Source organism: Gracilinanus agilis, chromosome 1 (assembly GCF_016433145.1).
Source record: "Gracilinanus agilis isolate LMUSP501 chromosome 1, AgileGrace, whole genome shotgun sequence".
Classification (NCBI taxonomy): Eukaryota; Metazoa; Chordata; class Mammalia; order Didelphimorphia; family Didelphidae; genus Gracilinanus; species Gracilinanus agilis.
In genome coordinates, this window is record NC_058130.1 from 355004808 (window position 1) to 355021585 (window position 16778).

General features: G+C 36.8%; 1 protein-coding gene across 4 annotated transcripts in view; it reads right to left on the minus strand.

Moving 5' to 3' along the window:
• KIF2A (kinesin family member 2A) overlaps positions 1–16778 on the minus strand; it is a 131407-nt gene that overhangs the window by 67315 nt on the left and 47314 nt on the right. For 3 of the 4 annotated variants that reach the window (XM_044663692.1, XM_044663683.1, XM_044663709.1), the window contains exons 2-6: positions 14416–14510; positions 13577–13696; positions 7069–7123; positions 4889–5011; positions 4088–4188 (exon numbers count right to left, since the gene is read on the minus strand). In XM_044663692.1, coding sequence (XP_044519627.1) covers positions 4088–4188; positions 4889–5011; positions 7069–7123; positions 13577–13696; positions 14416–14510 — 494 coding nt within the window. The remainder of the gene's footprint in view (positions 1–4087; positions 4189–4888; positions 5012–7068; positions 7124–13576; positions 13697–14415; positions 14511–16778) is intronic. The other variant, XM_044663702.1, reaches the window with a different exon arrangement.

The window sequence follows — 16778 nt, forward strand, 5'->3', positions numbered from 1 at the left end:
GAAAAACAACTGCTTGAACGCATGGGTTGGGGTGGACATGATTGGGGATGTGGACTCGAAACTACCACACCAATGCAACTACCAACAATTTGGAAATTGGTCTTGATCAAGGACACATGACAAAACTAGTGGAAATGCGCATGGGTAGGGGGGGTGTGGGGGGGGGGGTTGAAGGGGAAAGGAGGAGCATGAATCATGTAACCATGTTAAAAATGAATATTAATAAATGTAAAAAAAAAAAAAAAGAACTTAACCTGCCTGAAAATTTTTTGAGATATGATAGGCAATTTTCTTAAGTCTAAAGATTATGAATAGGGAAAAAAAATTTTAGGCTCTGCATGTCCAGTGGACTTCCCACCTAATATGGACAGATCAGTGCTCCACTCAACCTTAAGAGTCATGTGGGGGGGGCAGCTGGGTGGCTCAGTGGATTGAGAGCCAGGCCTAGAGACGGGAGGTCCTAGGTTCAAATCTGGCCTCAGACACTTCCCAGCTGTGTGACCTTGGGCAAGTCACTTGGCCCCCATTGCCTACCCTTACCAACTCTTCCACCTATAAGTCAATACACAGAAGTTAAGGGTTTAAAATAAAAATAAATAAATAAATAAAAAAGACAAGAGTCATGTGGGAAAGCCTCTTTCTTTGAAAATTTGATTCTATATCACATTCCCCCTTTTTATTCATTTATTTTCTTCAAAACGATTAAACGCTTAAGAAACAGCAGATAATTTAAGGCTTACAAAAGACATTAAAATCTACTTTACAATATTGAAGACATGTATCCTTTTCATTGCTTAACCTCTGAATAAAATCAAAACTTTACACAGCTAGACATAAGCAAAGGTCCAGTTGCTAAACTTTTCCCCAAATTCTTTGATGTTAAATATTAACAATAGTTTGTTGATGGAAAACATGATTTCCATCAGATACCAATCCATCTCCTTCTCATAGGTAGAGCATCCAGCAGCTCAGTGGCTGTTTTTTCATTGCATAGCTCTAAGTTAAGGATTTTCTCTTAAATTTCATATAACATCCAGCACCCCCTGTATTTACAGATCACTGTGAGGATACCAACTGCCTTTGTCTCACCTTGCTGTATGCAGAAGTAGTGATAAAAGCAAGAATATTATGGATGCAGTTCATGAAAAGTTGTGTACTCTAGCTAGCTTTCTCTTAGAAGGAAGTGCAAGCTCTCCACCATTCTGAGGTTCCTGCTGTAATAACATCTCCATATGCATGCTCAAGAGCTTTGTTTCCCAGAATGTACAGGCAAGCTGGACATGCCCAGTAGTAGTCAAAATCATCAGCTCCTAGTAAGCTGACATATCCGGTCACAATAGCACATCCTATAGACCTTGTCTAACACCTCTAGCACTAGGTGAAGCAGGGGAGGTCCAAACTGGAGCTGCACCACTTCACTATGGAGCAACACCTTTAGACCAAGATACAAAGGAATATTGCAGCCCCAAAGTGCTACTTCCCAAAGGGCACATGGAAGGGGTTGCATCACAAAGGCTTCTCCTTTTCTGAAGACAGAATCTATGATGATAGCAACAGTGTGGTGGCAACTTAACTTGGTCCCAGGTGGAAATCTCTCTTTTAAAAGAATACACTTATTAATCTTAAAAATCTGGATAGCTGAATTCTAATTCCTGTGTGTGTGTGTGTGTATTTATTTTTTTTTAAGTCTAAAATAATTCTCAAATTGGAAATTACAAATGATTGTGTTTACACAGCCACATATATTTTAAAGTTTAAAACGATTCTCAAATTGGAAATTACAAATGATTGTGTTTACACAGCCAAAAAATCTGATAACTTTAACAAAACTGACTATGGATAGAATTGGCACATTATGTCTTAAAAGCTCAAAATAATAAGTATCTTATAAAGATCCATAAAGTGATAAATCACACTGTATTTCCCTTTGCCTTCTTCCAACACTGTAGTCTGTTAGCAACTATCATTTTCCTGTAATATATAGGGCAAAGAAAAGGAAGTGGCAGGGTGAGATTTGAAAAAAGTATCCACTGGTGTGATTACTTTAAAAATATAATTATGTCATTCAATTACTAAGTACTAATTCTTTTTATAAGATTTTTTAAGGGGGAGGTGAGGGAGAGAAGGAAGATTTGAATGTGTTTCTATCAAATAGAATAGACATAACACCTAGGTGAGGAAATTTCTATTACCAAACTGACCAGCAACTGCTCTGCAATGTTTCATCTTAAGAGAACTTCCTAGGGAAAAAGGATTAAATGTATGTATCAGACAGATGTGAGACCCTCTTCTTCCTATCTCTATAGTCAACTCTCTATCCACTATACCATACTGCCTTATCACTGTTAATGCATAAATAAAAATAAAACCTCATTAGATATATTGTATAGATTTTTAAATTAATATCCAATACTCTAAGTATGGTATTTAATAAGATTTATTAATATTTAGCTTGAAGCAAAAGGAAACTAAAAAGCGTAGAAAAACAGGGAAAGCACTCACTCAAGCAACTCATGTGGAAGAGAATGCAAGAGAAGCGCTAAAACATATACAATCATGTAAAAGACACACGTAAACAGAAAGGAAAAGGGAATTTGGGGGTGAGGGAGGAATTCTCGGAGATGAAGTCTAAGGGATACAAAATTTCCACTTAAACAACTGTCACACAAAATTAAAGCAAATTATAAGTCAAATCACCTACCCTGGAATCTTAAATATATATGATAAAAGACTAATATAGATGTTTACATTGTTCTACTGTCCTTGATATATCACTTACAGAATTATATGGCAGGCAGAGAGGAGTAGTTACCATCACCACAATTTATCAGGCTTAGATCCCAGCATCTTCCTAGAATCCCATTATTATAGAGTTTAAGAGCTGGAAGAGACCTTAGATGTCTTCAAATTGAAACCCCTCTTTTATAGTTTCTTCTTTTTTTTAAATTTATTTTAAAATATTTTTCCATGGTTACATGATTCATTTTCTCTCCCTCCCTTCTTTCCTCCCTGTTCCTGGAGATGAAAAGTAATTCCACCAAGTTATTCATGTTATCACTTAATAACTATTTCCATATTATTCATTTTTGTAGCAGAGTAATCTTTTAAAAACCAAAACCCCAAAATATAGTTTCTTTTAATGGGTAAGGATCCAGAATGGAGGACAAACCAATTTAGGAGAAGACTGGATCCAGCTTTGTGTAACACTACTATCAATTATTTGATAATGAAACTACCCAGTTAGGAGTAACATATATATTTGATGTGTCTTGCCTTTCATGGGAAAGATAACAATTCCAAGGCAAAGCAACAACCATAGAGAAAGTGTCTAGTCTTTTATTTAAAAAAAAAAAAATAATGGCACAGCACAGACCGACCAGCCCACCACTAACATCTATATAAGTCGGTATGGCTGTGAGAGCTAAATTGATGAAGATTCCATCATAGGATCCCAACCAATATTTTTATGAAATAATATCAATAATGCTTGCTTGGGTGTACAACAACGATATGATTGGACTAGTGCTTCACAACTACGGCTGAGTCGTCTCTTCCCAAAGTACCCAAGCTATTTCCTTCTCTGTCCTCTTTCCTGAAATTCTTCACATTTCCTCCCCACAATTCACTCAAAATATTCCAAATATCATTCATGGTGTGCAAGGCTACAATGGGTAGACACCATGATGGTGGTAGTATCATTTTTTAAGTATGGTATGAAAGAGTTTAGATGTTAAAACTAGCAGCATATGTCAGGAAAAATGTACATTATACCAGCACATACCCTAGAAAGAATAGGTATTGCAATATACTGTCCTTTTTAAAAACACGAACTAATGAATTCCTCTACTAATCAAAAGAACAAAGGAGAAAGTAACAGTTGCACTTTTGTATTTGTATCCAGATATTGATTTGCTCTTTCAATGCTTCATTTTGCCGATAAGTTGATGTAAATTTTCTTAATAGTAAAAAAAATCACAAAAGTATAAAATGCTATAACATAGTAAATGAATGGTATATAAATTTTATTGATAAAAGCCAACATTGATTTTCATGAACAATTCTAAAACTTTATATTTAGAATACAAACCTGGGCTCTTTTTTCTCTAAGTTCTTGTTGCTGCAGCCTCCTCTTCTCACGTTTTTCTTGCAATTTCTCTACTTCCTTCACACAATTGGATTTTCTACGTGCTAAAAATTAAAAAAAAAAAAGAAGAAAATCTACAGGTATCTTTCACCTTTATAATAATGATTTATAGCATCTGAAATAATATTTGCTAATATTTCACCACTTAAAATACTTCCAATTTTTCACTTTCATGCCATTAAAAAAATAGGCTCACGTGACAAAGCATGCCTACTGCAATTACTTAATCTTTACTTACAAGCTGCTTTACAAAAACTAGGAACAGGACAATAAATACGCAAAAAAAAAAAAAAAAAGAGTCAAAAAAGACTCCACAACATACTGATACATGTCATCTCTTGGTTTAGAATCACAGTCTTAAGAGTTGAAAGGGAACTTGGAAGTCATTTGATTCCCATATAGCACAAGAATTCCTTCTACAACTTCCTAGATAGATGGTTACCCCAGCCTTTGTTCAAATAATTTTAAACTCAAAGCGCTGAGACATTATTAAGATTTGCTGCTTACAAAAACCAAATTAAATTATTACATAAAGAAAAATAAATTTAAGCCCCAATTGGTAGAACAAGGATGTGAGAACATAAAATTTAATTCTTCAGAATAAGAATCTCAACACAATGAGACACAGACAATAATCAACTGGGTTTGAAAACTGACCCTTTCCTTTGAGGACTTATAAGTTAGACCAAGAGAGAATACATGTATGCCTGAAATCAATGAATCCTTGATACGTGGTTTACATACAAGGGGGTCCAAATTCCTTTTTTGCAGCTTGAACTGGAGATATATCTGAAACACTACCATTCTGTTGTGTAGCAGAAGACTGTTCAGGAAGCTGACTAGGCCGTGAACGCGCAGAACCAATCACTGCAAAGAAACAATTATTACTCATGACATTAATAAAAACAACTTCTACATAGTATTGTAACTTCAAAAGATCTGTAATTCATCATTGTGGATCCTGACCCAGAAACCTATCCAAATCTTACTTACATTTTTTTCATGAATTGCTACAGAAAAATGTACCTGGAGGCCAACTCTCTGGAAAACAACATTCTTCAAACTTGGCTAGGTTAGTCCATAGTTGACAGTCCATTACTAAGCCCACACTCAAAGACTTTTCAGGTTAAGGGGATACACCAAAGCTTAAATTACAAAAGTGATGCCTCTGAATGAGTGAAAAACCATTAAGTGCTTGTTAGGTTCTTTGAGAACAGGGGATCAACTAAGGTCACAAGGGCCTAACTAACAATAAAGTTCTGCAGTAGGCCCTTAGGGTAAAGTATGCATGGAATATGCAAGTAGGACTCTGACACTTACAAGCTATAGGACATAGGACCCAGGGCAACTCACTTAACTCTTCTGTGCCTCAGGCAATTTTCTAGGACTTAGACAAGTCATTCATGTGGTTTTCCCTATACTGGAGTATGATAAATGAACTGGTTGGACATAGGCTAATGAAGATGTAAATTACAACAAACTTTTTTCTGCCATTAATTCAAAGTAATTACATGAATATGTAAAATCTTCAAAATATGCATACAGATATGCCAACTTTTGTTCAATAAGAATTGACATAAGCATTTAATTATTGAGGAGCTTATGGATATTTTCAGTGTGATTGCAAATTCAGAAATAAAATTTCCACTAAAGTCATTATACTTTGGATTTGATATTTAATAATGAATATATCAATCCCAATATAGTTTTATTTTTCTACAGGGGCTATTTCACACAAAAAGGGAAAAGCAGTATAAAGTTCCTTGAGCAATATATTATATAGTTTATAATGTTTATAAGAGAGTTTATAATATAGACAACTTCCCTCCTCCTCTCAATGTTCAACCCAATTTTTGATTCAGTCCTATCCTCCTCCTCCTTCACCAGGCATGCTATTGTCTGAAGCAGCAGCTGTCACCAGAGGACAGTGTGATCTGGTGGGTAGAGAGTCAGGAAGAAAGAAGTGAAGTGTGAATACTACCTCAGACCTTCACTATGTAAATGGAGGCAGGTCAGTGAAATCTTCCTGCAGTCCAGATAGCTGTTACAAAATGAGTATTACAACAGCACCTGCCTAACAGGGTTGTTGTGAGATTCACATAAGGTAATAGATATGAAGTGCACTGTAAACATTAAATGTCCGTTCTGAGGCACTTATTAGTTCTGAAATATAAAAAGTTTGGTAAAAGCAGCTGAAAAAGATGAATTATAGTTACAACCTGATGTCTAAAAACAAATGGTATAGTGCTTACCTGTTCTTTCAGTTATTATTTTCAAGGCTTGAGGGATATATTAGGAGTATAGCTCTATGAGGGATTATCTAGTTATCTTTTCCCAACTCCCTAAATTTTGCAAAATTAATAGCCAAAAATATCATTAGTGTATTGAATATTAGATTTTAAAATGAATAAGTATATAATTATGTGGTTTTACCTGAAGAGTATCAAGCTTTGACTTAAAAAAATTATTTTACTCAAAACTGGATTCCAAACTCATTTTAAAAAATTTAAGTAGAGTTCAAAGTTTCTTGCAATAGTAAAGAGAGTTGGGTTCAGAGTCAGGAAGAACTGTGGTGACAGGAGACTACAGAGCTCCAGAGGGGAAGGAGCAGAAACTGAGTGGGTAGAGAGTACTTATACACATAGAATCAAAAGAAATTCACTTCTATCCAAGGTTTTAGTCATCTACTGGAGGTCTTGGAACTTATCCACCTTGGATACAGGGGATCCTACTGTACAGATAAATGGCTACTCTGTATTGAAGAATTTCCACAATGGAAGTTTCCAATACTAATGAAACCATAGTTCTAGACCAAAAAAATAAAAGCAAAAACAATCCCAATCCCAAATCAAAAATCTTCTCCTTTTTACTACCCATATTCATAAATGACATCAGCATTAGGAGTAGATTAATTTATACTTTACCCCTATTGTCTCTTGCAGGGGGGTCATTCTTAATAGGGGCCACAGTCCGACGATTCTAGAAAAGAAAACAATGGTCAATTTTCTTCCCCTATATCTGCTCATTTTACAAAACACAATCTTGGCATACTTTTATATGAAAAAAAAGTAGTCATAAAAACTATAAGACACAATGTAAAATTAAAGTTAACTTGTTATAAATTTTATTTATAAATCTATTAAACCCTTTCTTAACAAAAAAGACTGATGTTAACACACATTTTAAGGTAAGATAACATATTATTAGGTCAGATTTGAAGCTAAAAAGGACCTCAGAAGAAAGATTCCAAATGGCTCATTTTACAAATGAGGAAACCAAAGGTCCAAAGAGTTTTAAGTGATTTATTTGCCCATAGTCATACAACTAGTTAAGTGTCTGACGCAGGAGCAGGATAAGAATTCAGGTCTTCCTGACTTCAAATTCAGTGCCCTATCCACTAAATTATGATGCTTCTTTATGTTTGCAGCAATTCTTGAAATAAAATTTTGGGACCAGAGATTCAGAAGAAAATGAAGTCACATAAATTAAAGGCTTGTTGTGAATAATAAACTGGCTTACTTTATTATTGCCTACTTAAATTTCTTTGCTTTCCCTTGAAGCTAATTATTTAGACAGTTTCAAACAAAGACAGTTTCAACTTAAGTAGAAATTTCCAAGTAGTCCAATAATTAATTTAAGTCTATACTGATCACATTATTGAGTTATAAAGCTGTCAGATTTCCTTAAGACTTCATTTCAAGATGAAGAACCTGATGGTGAACTGCTGAAAAGCTGCCAGCTATGTCCTTAGTGTAGCTAAGGGAAGCAATCTAAATGGAAAGAACCACCACCATTAGACTATTAAACAGTAAGCTTAGCCCAAAGAAGTGATGAGATGACATTTGACTCTAAAAAGATATATGTGTGTATGAGGGAGTTGGGGGAAGGGGTGGTGGTGGAAAAAAGGTGTTTTGTTCTACAGGTATGAAATAATGCATATAATGTCAGATTTTTTTTTGATGTAGTGATTGTTTTTTTTTTTTTTTTTAATTTTTCTCTTCTTTCTTTTCTTTAAAAAAAGTCTTTGTATTAAGGGAAATGGAAGAGGTAAGAACATGTGGGGGAAGCTAGGCAATGTAAAAACAAAAGGTACCTTTATAAAAATCTATGCAACATAAATATACAATGAATATATAAAAAGTACAATACAAGGTAGTTTAGGAGGAAGTACACTGGCATTTCTTGGGGAACTAAAAAGGTTTCATGCAAAATGTTTTTTTCCTGAACCAGAGTTGTATGGAGGGAGAGCATTCCAGATATGTGAGACAGCTGGTACAAAGGCATCAGGAGAGGAAATGGAGTTTTGTTTGTGAAGAATAGAAAGGTCAGTTTAGCTGGTTTGTAGGGGATTGGGGATAATGTCCAATGGGGTTGGAAAGCAAGGTTAGGACTACATTATAAAAGGCTTTTTAAAGCTAAATAGAGAGGTTTTTATTTTCTTTTATAAGCAATAGGGAGTCACTGGAATTAAGTGCATAGGAGTCATACGGTCAGATTTTTCCCTTAAGAAAATTTACTTTGGCTGTTATGGGGAGGAAGGATTGGAGTAGTGAGACAGCTAAGACAGGAAGGTCAATTGGGATGTTATTACAATAATTTGGGAGAGAGATGAGTAAGGCCAGAACTATGGGGAGAGATGAGTGAGTAAAAATAGAGATGTTGCAGAGGTAGAAACTGGAAGATTGGGCCACTGAATGGATATGCAAGGTGAGGGAGAATGAAGAGTTCAGAATAAATGAGGTAATGACCTTAGGAATGGAAAGGTAGGTTACAGATGCCTTCAATAGAAATAAAATAAGTTTGGGAGTGGGAAGGATGCAGGGAAGGAGATACTCAATTCAGCTATGGGCATGATGATTTTGAGATGCCTGTGGGAGATTCGGTTTGATACGTCCAATAAGCAACTGGCATTATGTGATTAAAGTTCAGGGGAAAGAGACTGTGGCTGAATATATAGATGAGAGTCATTTACACAATGATGATAAATACAAGGGAAATGAGGTTACCAGTGAAGTGTGCAAAGGGAGAAGATAAGAGCTAGGACCGAAACTTGGGAAATACTCACAATGTGATGGCATGTTATGGATGATGCACAACCAAGGAGACTGAGAAGCAGTCAAAACAGGTAGGAGGAGCACAAGGAAAGAAATGTTACAAAAGCCCAGGGAAGAGTTTCTCAAGAGGTAGGGTGTGATGGAGGTGAAGCCAGTATCAAATGCAACAGACAAAAAGACTAAGAACTAAGAAAAGACCATTGCTAAAGAGATTTTTGAATAGAGCAGTTTGAGTTGAGTAATGAAGTCAAAAAACATATTTTAAAGGGTTGATAGAGTGCGACAGAAAAGAGGAAATGGACATAGTGACTACAGATTTTTTTTTTCAAGGAATTGGTCTAAGAAAGTGAAGAGATACACAAGATGATAACCTAAGGAATAGTTGGGTCTGTTGTTTAGTCAATACAGTCATGTCTGACACTTCATGATCCTATTTGGGGTTTTCCTGGCAAAGGTACTGGAATGGAATGGTTTGCCATGTCCTTTGCCAGCTCATTTTACAAATGAGGAACTAAGGCAAACAGGGTTAAGGGACTTGCCTAAGGTCAACCCAGGTAGTCAGCATCTGAGACCAATCTAAGCTTAGGAAGATGACCTCAGACCCAGCACTCTATCCACTGCATCCTACCATGATGCCCTAAAAGCTGGATCTAGTGAAGGTTTTTTCAGGTTCGGGAAGATGTAGGCAGGTTTGAGTAAAAGCAGGGAAAGAACCAATAGATGAAGAGAATCCAAAGACATGAGCTGAGGGGAAAGGCAATCAAGGATAAAATATTCTGGAGAAGATGAGAGGGGATAGAATCAAGTACATATGTTGAGAGACTGGTCTTGGCAAAGAGAAGGGTCATTTCTCTCCTGGAGACTGGAATGATGATGGGAGATGATATCAAGGGGTTCTGAGTGGAAGAGAATAGAAGAGAAAGAAGTTCATATCAAATGATCTCCAAGTTCTTAGTAAAATTAGGAGTCAAGGTCCTTAGCTAGAATAGGGGGAAGAATGAAAAGCTTAAAAGGGAAGAGAAGGTCCAGAACAACTTCTATAAGGAGTGAGAAATGGAATCAATTAGGGAAGAATAAAAAATTGTCTTGCCACAGAGGATCCAGAAGAATTTGGATAACATGAATTTGTAAAGCAATTAGTCAACATAACTGTGAGACTTTCTCCAACTTCATTCAATACCTCATGAGTAGGAGCAGTAAAGCCAGACAGTGGGAATAATCCAAGGCTAACTTCTGGCAAGAAATGAATAGAAATAGGACAAGGTAGGGAAGAGATTAATGAGCAGAGGGTAGTATAGAGTTGAAATGGCTACCTACTGGATTGAAATTGGAGATGGAAGAAAATGAAGTTAGAGGAAAAGTATAATGGGTTCAAGAAAGATCAGAGAGGAAGAGGAACTGAAAGTGTCAATGAGGGTGAGAAATAGGTTTAAAAGGAGTAAAGTGCACTATGAGAGGCGAGGCATAAAGCAAACAGAGAAAGAATGATTGGTTATGGTCATATAGGGCAGTGTTGGGGAACCTTTACCAAGTTCCAGTGCCCAGAGGGCAAATTCCAAGTTGTCTGTGAGTTCTTGCATTACCAGAGAGAGCTGAGGGAGAAACTGCTTGCTTTGGGTGGCTGGACAGAGGGGTGGGGCATGCAAAAAATGTCCTGGGTGCTGGGAAGTGGGGGAACAGAGCAGCTCCCTGAGGACTAGCTCTGCACACATGCCACATCTTCACCAATGCTGATATAAGGAAATGTCAGTTTCCACTGAGGGATGTAGAATATTTGTGGGTAAAGGTGAGAACCAAGTGTATGGCTGAGGAGAAGTAAATGAGTAGGTCATCAGATTTAAGGAGGCTGAGGGGTCAGGCAGGTCAAGGAGTAGTGAATATTAAAAGTCCCTTATAAACAAAGGAAAGTATGAAAAAAAGGAAGATGCTGAACCAGGTCTTGAATTGCTTTCAGAAAAGAAAATTCTGATTGCATAGAATTCAAAAAAAGGAAAGCATACTGAACGACAGATATAAAGGGAGAATCTAGAAGCAACTGCTGAATAATGCAACTACCCTACAGTGTTAGTGTATTATGGGGATGTGAGATGTAATATAGGATTTTAGCATTGCCATGTTGGTTTAGGGCAAACCTGTCAGTTACCCTGGATGGAATATTGAGGAGGGCATGAGACACTTGGCAGATACCAACTGGCAGTTGAACTGAGAGTATAAAAAGCCCTGGAAACCCAGAGCTGGGTTCTTCCCTAACCTGGCTTCAACCTGTCCATTCATCTACCCCTTCCCTGGGCCCGAGTGGCAAAGGGTGGTGGGATTGGAAGAGGGTGGCAGGAGTGAGAACGTGGGAAATTAGGATTTAGGACCCAAACAACCAGAGCAACACAATATTATTATTTATCATCATCTAAAAATTAGCTATTAGATCAACTCAATTTCCTAACCAGATACCACTTCACTCTGGCCGAGGGCTGCCTAGACCTTCCAAGGAAGGACCTTCTACCAGCTTAGCCAGATAATCCATAACAACAGATTTAGTATCACCTAGCCCTCTTACCATTGCCTTGTTCCTTCCCAGTTACCAATAAATCCCAGAGCCTTAGTGAATCCTGTGGTTATTTCCCTACCATCAAAGGCTAGGAGAACAGGCAACAGATAAGGGATTCTGAGCAGTTAGGGCTGGAACAAGCTCCATAGCAGAGGGGCAGGAAGCTCGACATCCACTTCCTGCCAGACTGCCATTAGCCAATAAGAGGCAGTTTCCTCAGCAGGGTGGGGCCGGCTGCTTGATATCTTAAAGGAGCCTTGTGGCTAGCAGTGGGGTTTCACTGGGCACTCAGTTCTCAGGGTCTGGATCCTTGTACTTCCATAAACAAGCTTCAGACCCAACTGAGATTGCTCACTCCATCCAAACAACCAACACTATCCTCCTGCTAGCCTGATATCAGCTCTAGGCCCCTGTTAACCTACCTTCATTACAGAGAAAAGGTACTGATGTTAAGAGAGGACTAGGAAGAGGGAGCCACGTCTTGGAGATGGCTAGTAAACTGGAGGACAGTGAGAGAAAAAAGTCAAGGCCAGAATGGAATTTTTCACTACAGGACACAATGGAAGTTATGGGTGGGTTATGTGTGGGATAGGATTGAGGCAGATGAAGATGAGAGGGCGGGACCTGAGAATCATTTGCTCCTTTGTCGGTTAATTTATTAAAAAAGGTAAAACAAAAGATGTTGTAGATGATAGATAAGTTATCTATGGGGTGTTAAATGTTGCAGAAGTCACTGGGCAAGGTCTGGGTTATATGGTTCTGCCACATCTTAGTTCTATGATATGAGTTAAAAAAATTACTTTGCCTTTCTCAGTCTCAGGTTCCTCATCTGTAAATGGAGCTAAAAGATTTATACTACTTACTTCATAGGGTTCATAGTATCATAGCTTCAGAATTACAAAATGCCTTAGAGGTCATCTTGTCCAACTTTTATTTTACAGATGGGAATAATGAGGCCTAAAGACATGAAGTGACAGGTATTGGGAGCAGAGATAAGATTTAACATCTTGGCCTCTGACTCTTAAGTTCTGCCCTCTTCTACCTTCCCACAATGAGAATCCAACTACAAAGTAGATAAAGTACATAAGGTTTAAAAAAGGCTATAAGTGTCACCTATTCTTTTTCTTGTAGTTAAAATTGACACTTTTTGCAGATAACACAAGAATGAGTAAAACTACTTATCTTTTTCTGTCTTTGTTTTTAAATGTATGTGTAAGATAATAATATATTACTAAGAGAAATTAGGGGATTCAATCTACTAAAAGCCATTAAAGAAATCAAGACCTAAGATTTATTACTTTCTAGTTTCCTAAGAAAGCAAACAGGGAGACAGTTCAAAACTCAAACATTTATGAAATGCCTACTATGTATAAAGTATGTGTAGATAAAAACAAAAGGAAAAAGTTCCTGCCCAGGAGGATACACACATATCAATAAATACAGAGAACAAGGCAGTTAGATGCCATGGTGAATAGAATGCTATATTTAAAGCCAGGAAGTCCAGAATCTTGATCCTTAACACATTCATTAGTTGTGTGACCTTGGGCGAGTTATTTGCAAATGTAGCAGGTGATAGCAGAGGTGTGTGCTTTGAAGTGAGAGAAACAGAGATATGGATTTTGGGTTATGTACTAAAAGATAGGTCTTAAGTCTGTAGCTAACATGCTATAAGACAGGAAGCTCTAAAGAACTTTCTAAAGATTTCTCAAATTGAAATCTAAGCATCACTTAGGGGTGGAAGGAAATTAGTTATTTTTCAAAACATATCCTTAATTGGTTCTGAATTACAAATTCTGAAAATGATGCCTTAAATATTCAATGATAATTACAAACCTTCACAATTTTGTTTACTTTGGCTGAAGGGGTAGGAGGTGGAGGTGTTTCTGGGCTAGGTTCAATTTCTTCATCGGGGGCAAGATCTGGATTAAGTGAAAAGATGCTTTCCAAGTCAATCTGTTTATAAGAAAAAGATAAGCTTAGCCAGTAGTATATTTAAAAGCCACTTTTCAGGTGAATTTAGAAAACAGACAGATATACTTAGTGATTTTAATAGAACACCTACAACTATGTTGTTTATACACAGAAGAAGTTATCCTTGACATTATTTGAGGTTTTGAATTCTCTGGATTATTTGGATATGCTAATAGCACAAAGAGGAGAGGACTATACAGTAACTATTGTAGCCAATTTTGTTGAGTTTGATTGTTCACTTTTATGAGATAAGTTAGAATAAAAGTGGCATTTCTACATGATATACCTCTGATTAGAGATATATATATATAATCACAGTTAAAATTTTACAGATAAGATTTCAAAATACATATACTCTAAAGTGCATCAGTGTTTCAATTTTTAATTTGTTTTTATAGTCAACACCACTGTAGTAAGACAACAAAGTAGGATTTCTTTTTTTAAAAAAAATCAATCAAAAATAATATCAAGTCACTGAATTTATCATTTCAAATACTTTTTTCTATAACAATTCAACACTAAAGAAATCAATATGGAGCAAAAAAAAATTTTTTTTTAACACATCATATGGTAAATAAAATCCAGAAACTACAGATGGAAGAATCATAAGAAAGATCATGGCTGAAAACTAAAAATTACTTACAACTTTCATAAAGAATCTTTATCACAGAAATATGAATGAAGTTTAATATACTATGTACCTCTTTGCCTTTTGTATCTCCATTTTCTATCCATTCAACAGTTACACTTTCATTATCTTCATTTAAAGATGTTACCATAGCTTGATGTATTCGACCTAAATGGGAATAAGGTACATGGGATAAAATATTATTACCATGTCATTATTAGCCTTTTTGTGATACTGCATTTCTTACAAAGGGGGGTTTGAAAAAAATAAGTAGGCAATCTTAAGTTTAGCATGGATTTGAAAAAAACATCCTTCCAATGATGCTATGACCTGATTAATGTTTAGTAATGCCAGTCACAAGCATGACTTCACTATTCACCAATTTAATAAACATTAAGCACTTAACATGTAGAACTGCATTGTGCTAGGTATACTGGGGGAAGACAAAGATAAGCAATCAGTCAATAAGCATTCATTAGGTGTTAACTATGGAATAAAACAAAAAAATTATCAAGGAGTTTGTGATCCAGTAAGGGAAAGAGCTGTTACACAAATAAATGCTAACTAAATGGTAAGTATATAAACAGTATAAAGTAGATCATAGGATTCAGACTTTGAGAGGACCTTCTTAAAAGTTAATGTAGGGGCAGCTGGGTAGCTCAGTGGATTGGGAGCCAGGCCTAGAGACAGGAGGTCCTGGGCTCAGATCCGGCCTCAGACACTTCCCAGCTGTGTGACCCTGGGCAAGTCACTTGACCCCCCATTGCCTACCCTTACCACTCTTCCACTTATAAGTCAATTCACAGAAGTTAAGGGTTTTAATTTAAAAAAAAAATTTTTTTTTAAAAAGTTAATGTAATGGGGGCAGCTAGGTGGCTCAAAGGATTGATAACCAAGCCAATAGGTAGGGGGTCCTAAATTCAAATGTGGTCTCAGACACTTCTCCTAGCTGTGTGACCCTGGGCAAGTCACTTAATCCTCGTTGCCTAGCCCTTACTACCTTTTTCTGCCTTGCAACCAATATACAGAATTGATGCTAAGACAGAAGATATGGGTTAAAAAAAATAAAAAGAAAAAAAAAGGTTAATGTAGTCCAACCCACTTGTTTTACACAGGAAAAAACTGAGGACTAGGAAGACAAAATCACTAACTACCCAAGGCAACACAGAAAGAAATAGTAAAGTCACAATAAATCTTAAGAGCTGAATAGGATTTGAGAGATCACAAGAGATTTGGGTCATACATCTAGAACCTATAAACTTATTTTTAAAAATACCTTGATAACTGCATTTCAATATAACTGATTTTCTTTGTAAGCCTATGAATTTTACAAATTAAACATCATTCTCATTCTGATAAAGGTTCATTGGTTTCATCACCCTGCCAAAAGAGTCCCTAAGAGAAAAAAGGCTAAGAATCTCCAGCATCTTTCAGCTTCTCATCTAATCCATTAATCTCATCTACAGTATGGTAATGGTGGCAGACCTGATTTTCAAGATATCTGAAGGAGGGAAAGTTACCAAATGCTTGGAAAAATTAATGGACATTATTTTTCTAAGACTAATCAATACAACACGTTGAAAACACTCCTGAAGGTCTGGGAAGTGAAAAAAGAAATATGGAGATAGGGGAATAACTGGGTGCCAGACAAACTGGGGACACTCCAACACCTCACAAAGGGAAGGACTGACAGGTAAACATAGGAAAACCAAATAGGAATGTAAGGTTTGGGGAATAGCAGTTTTTCAATTAAACTGACAATCTATCAGCCAGGGAAAGCCAGTGATATAAGTAACTTCAAGTTGTGGGATCTTTATGGCTTAGAGCAGTGGTTCCCAAAATTTTTTGGCCTATCACCCCCTTTCCAGAAAAAATATTACTTAACACCCACTGTCACATACTATTACTGCCCCCTTACAGTTATTCAACGCCCTCAAATGCACCTGTGGCCATCACTACTCCCAGGATCACTGCAGCACCCACCAGGGGATGGTGGCACCCACTTTGGGAATCACTGGCTTAGAGGAATCAGGAAATACAAATAAAACTGTTTTTATTGATGGTAAATAAGCAAAGCGGGAGAGAAGGGTTTACTACGCTAGAAATAACCCAAATGACTTAACTAAACTAAGGTCGGCTCTAACTAAAATAAAAAAGGGCTGGAGAGATGGGATTCTCACTACACTTGCCCACAGTGCTCCAAGATGTCACAGGAAATAGGATCAAATTATATACACAGCCAGTTAATCCACAAAAGCTCTAGGGAGTAAGGCAGATAAATCTGCTGTCCACCAACAGATAACCAAGCCCTTCTTCTACCTAGGCCAAGATAGTTGATTGAAGGTATCTTCTCAGTAAAATCCCACTCTGTTAGCTCCTTGGATACTTGGCAAAGCTGGACCACACAACCAAAACCTCCTTCCTTCAACTTAGCCA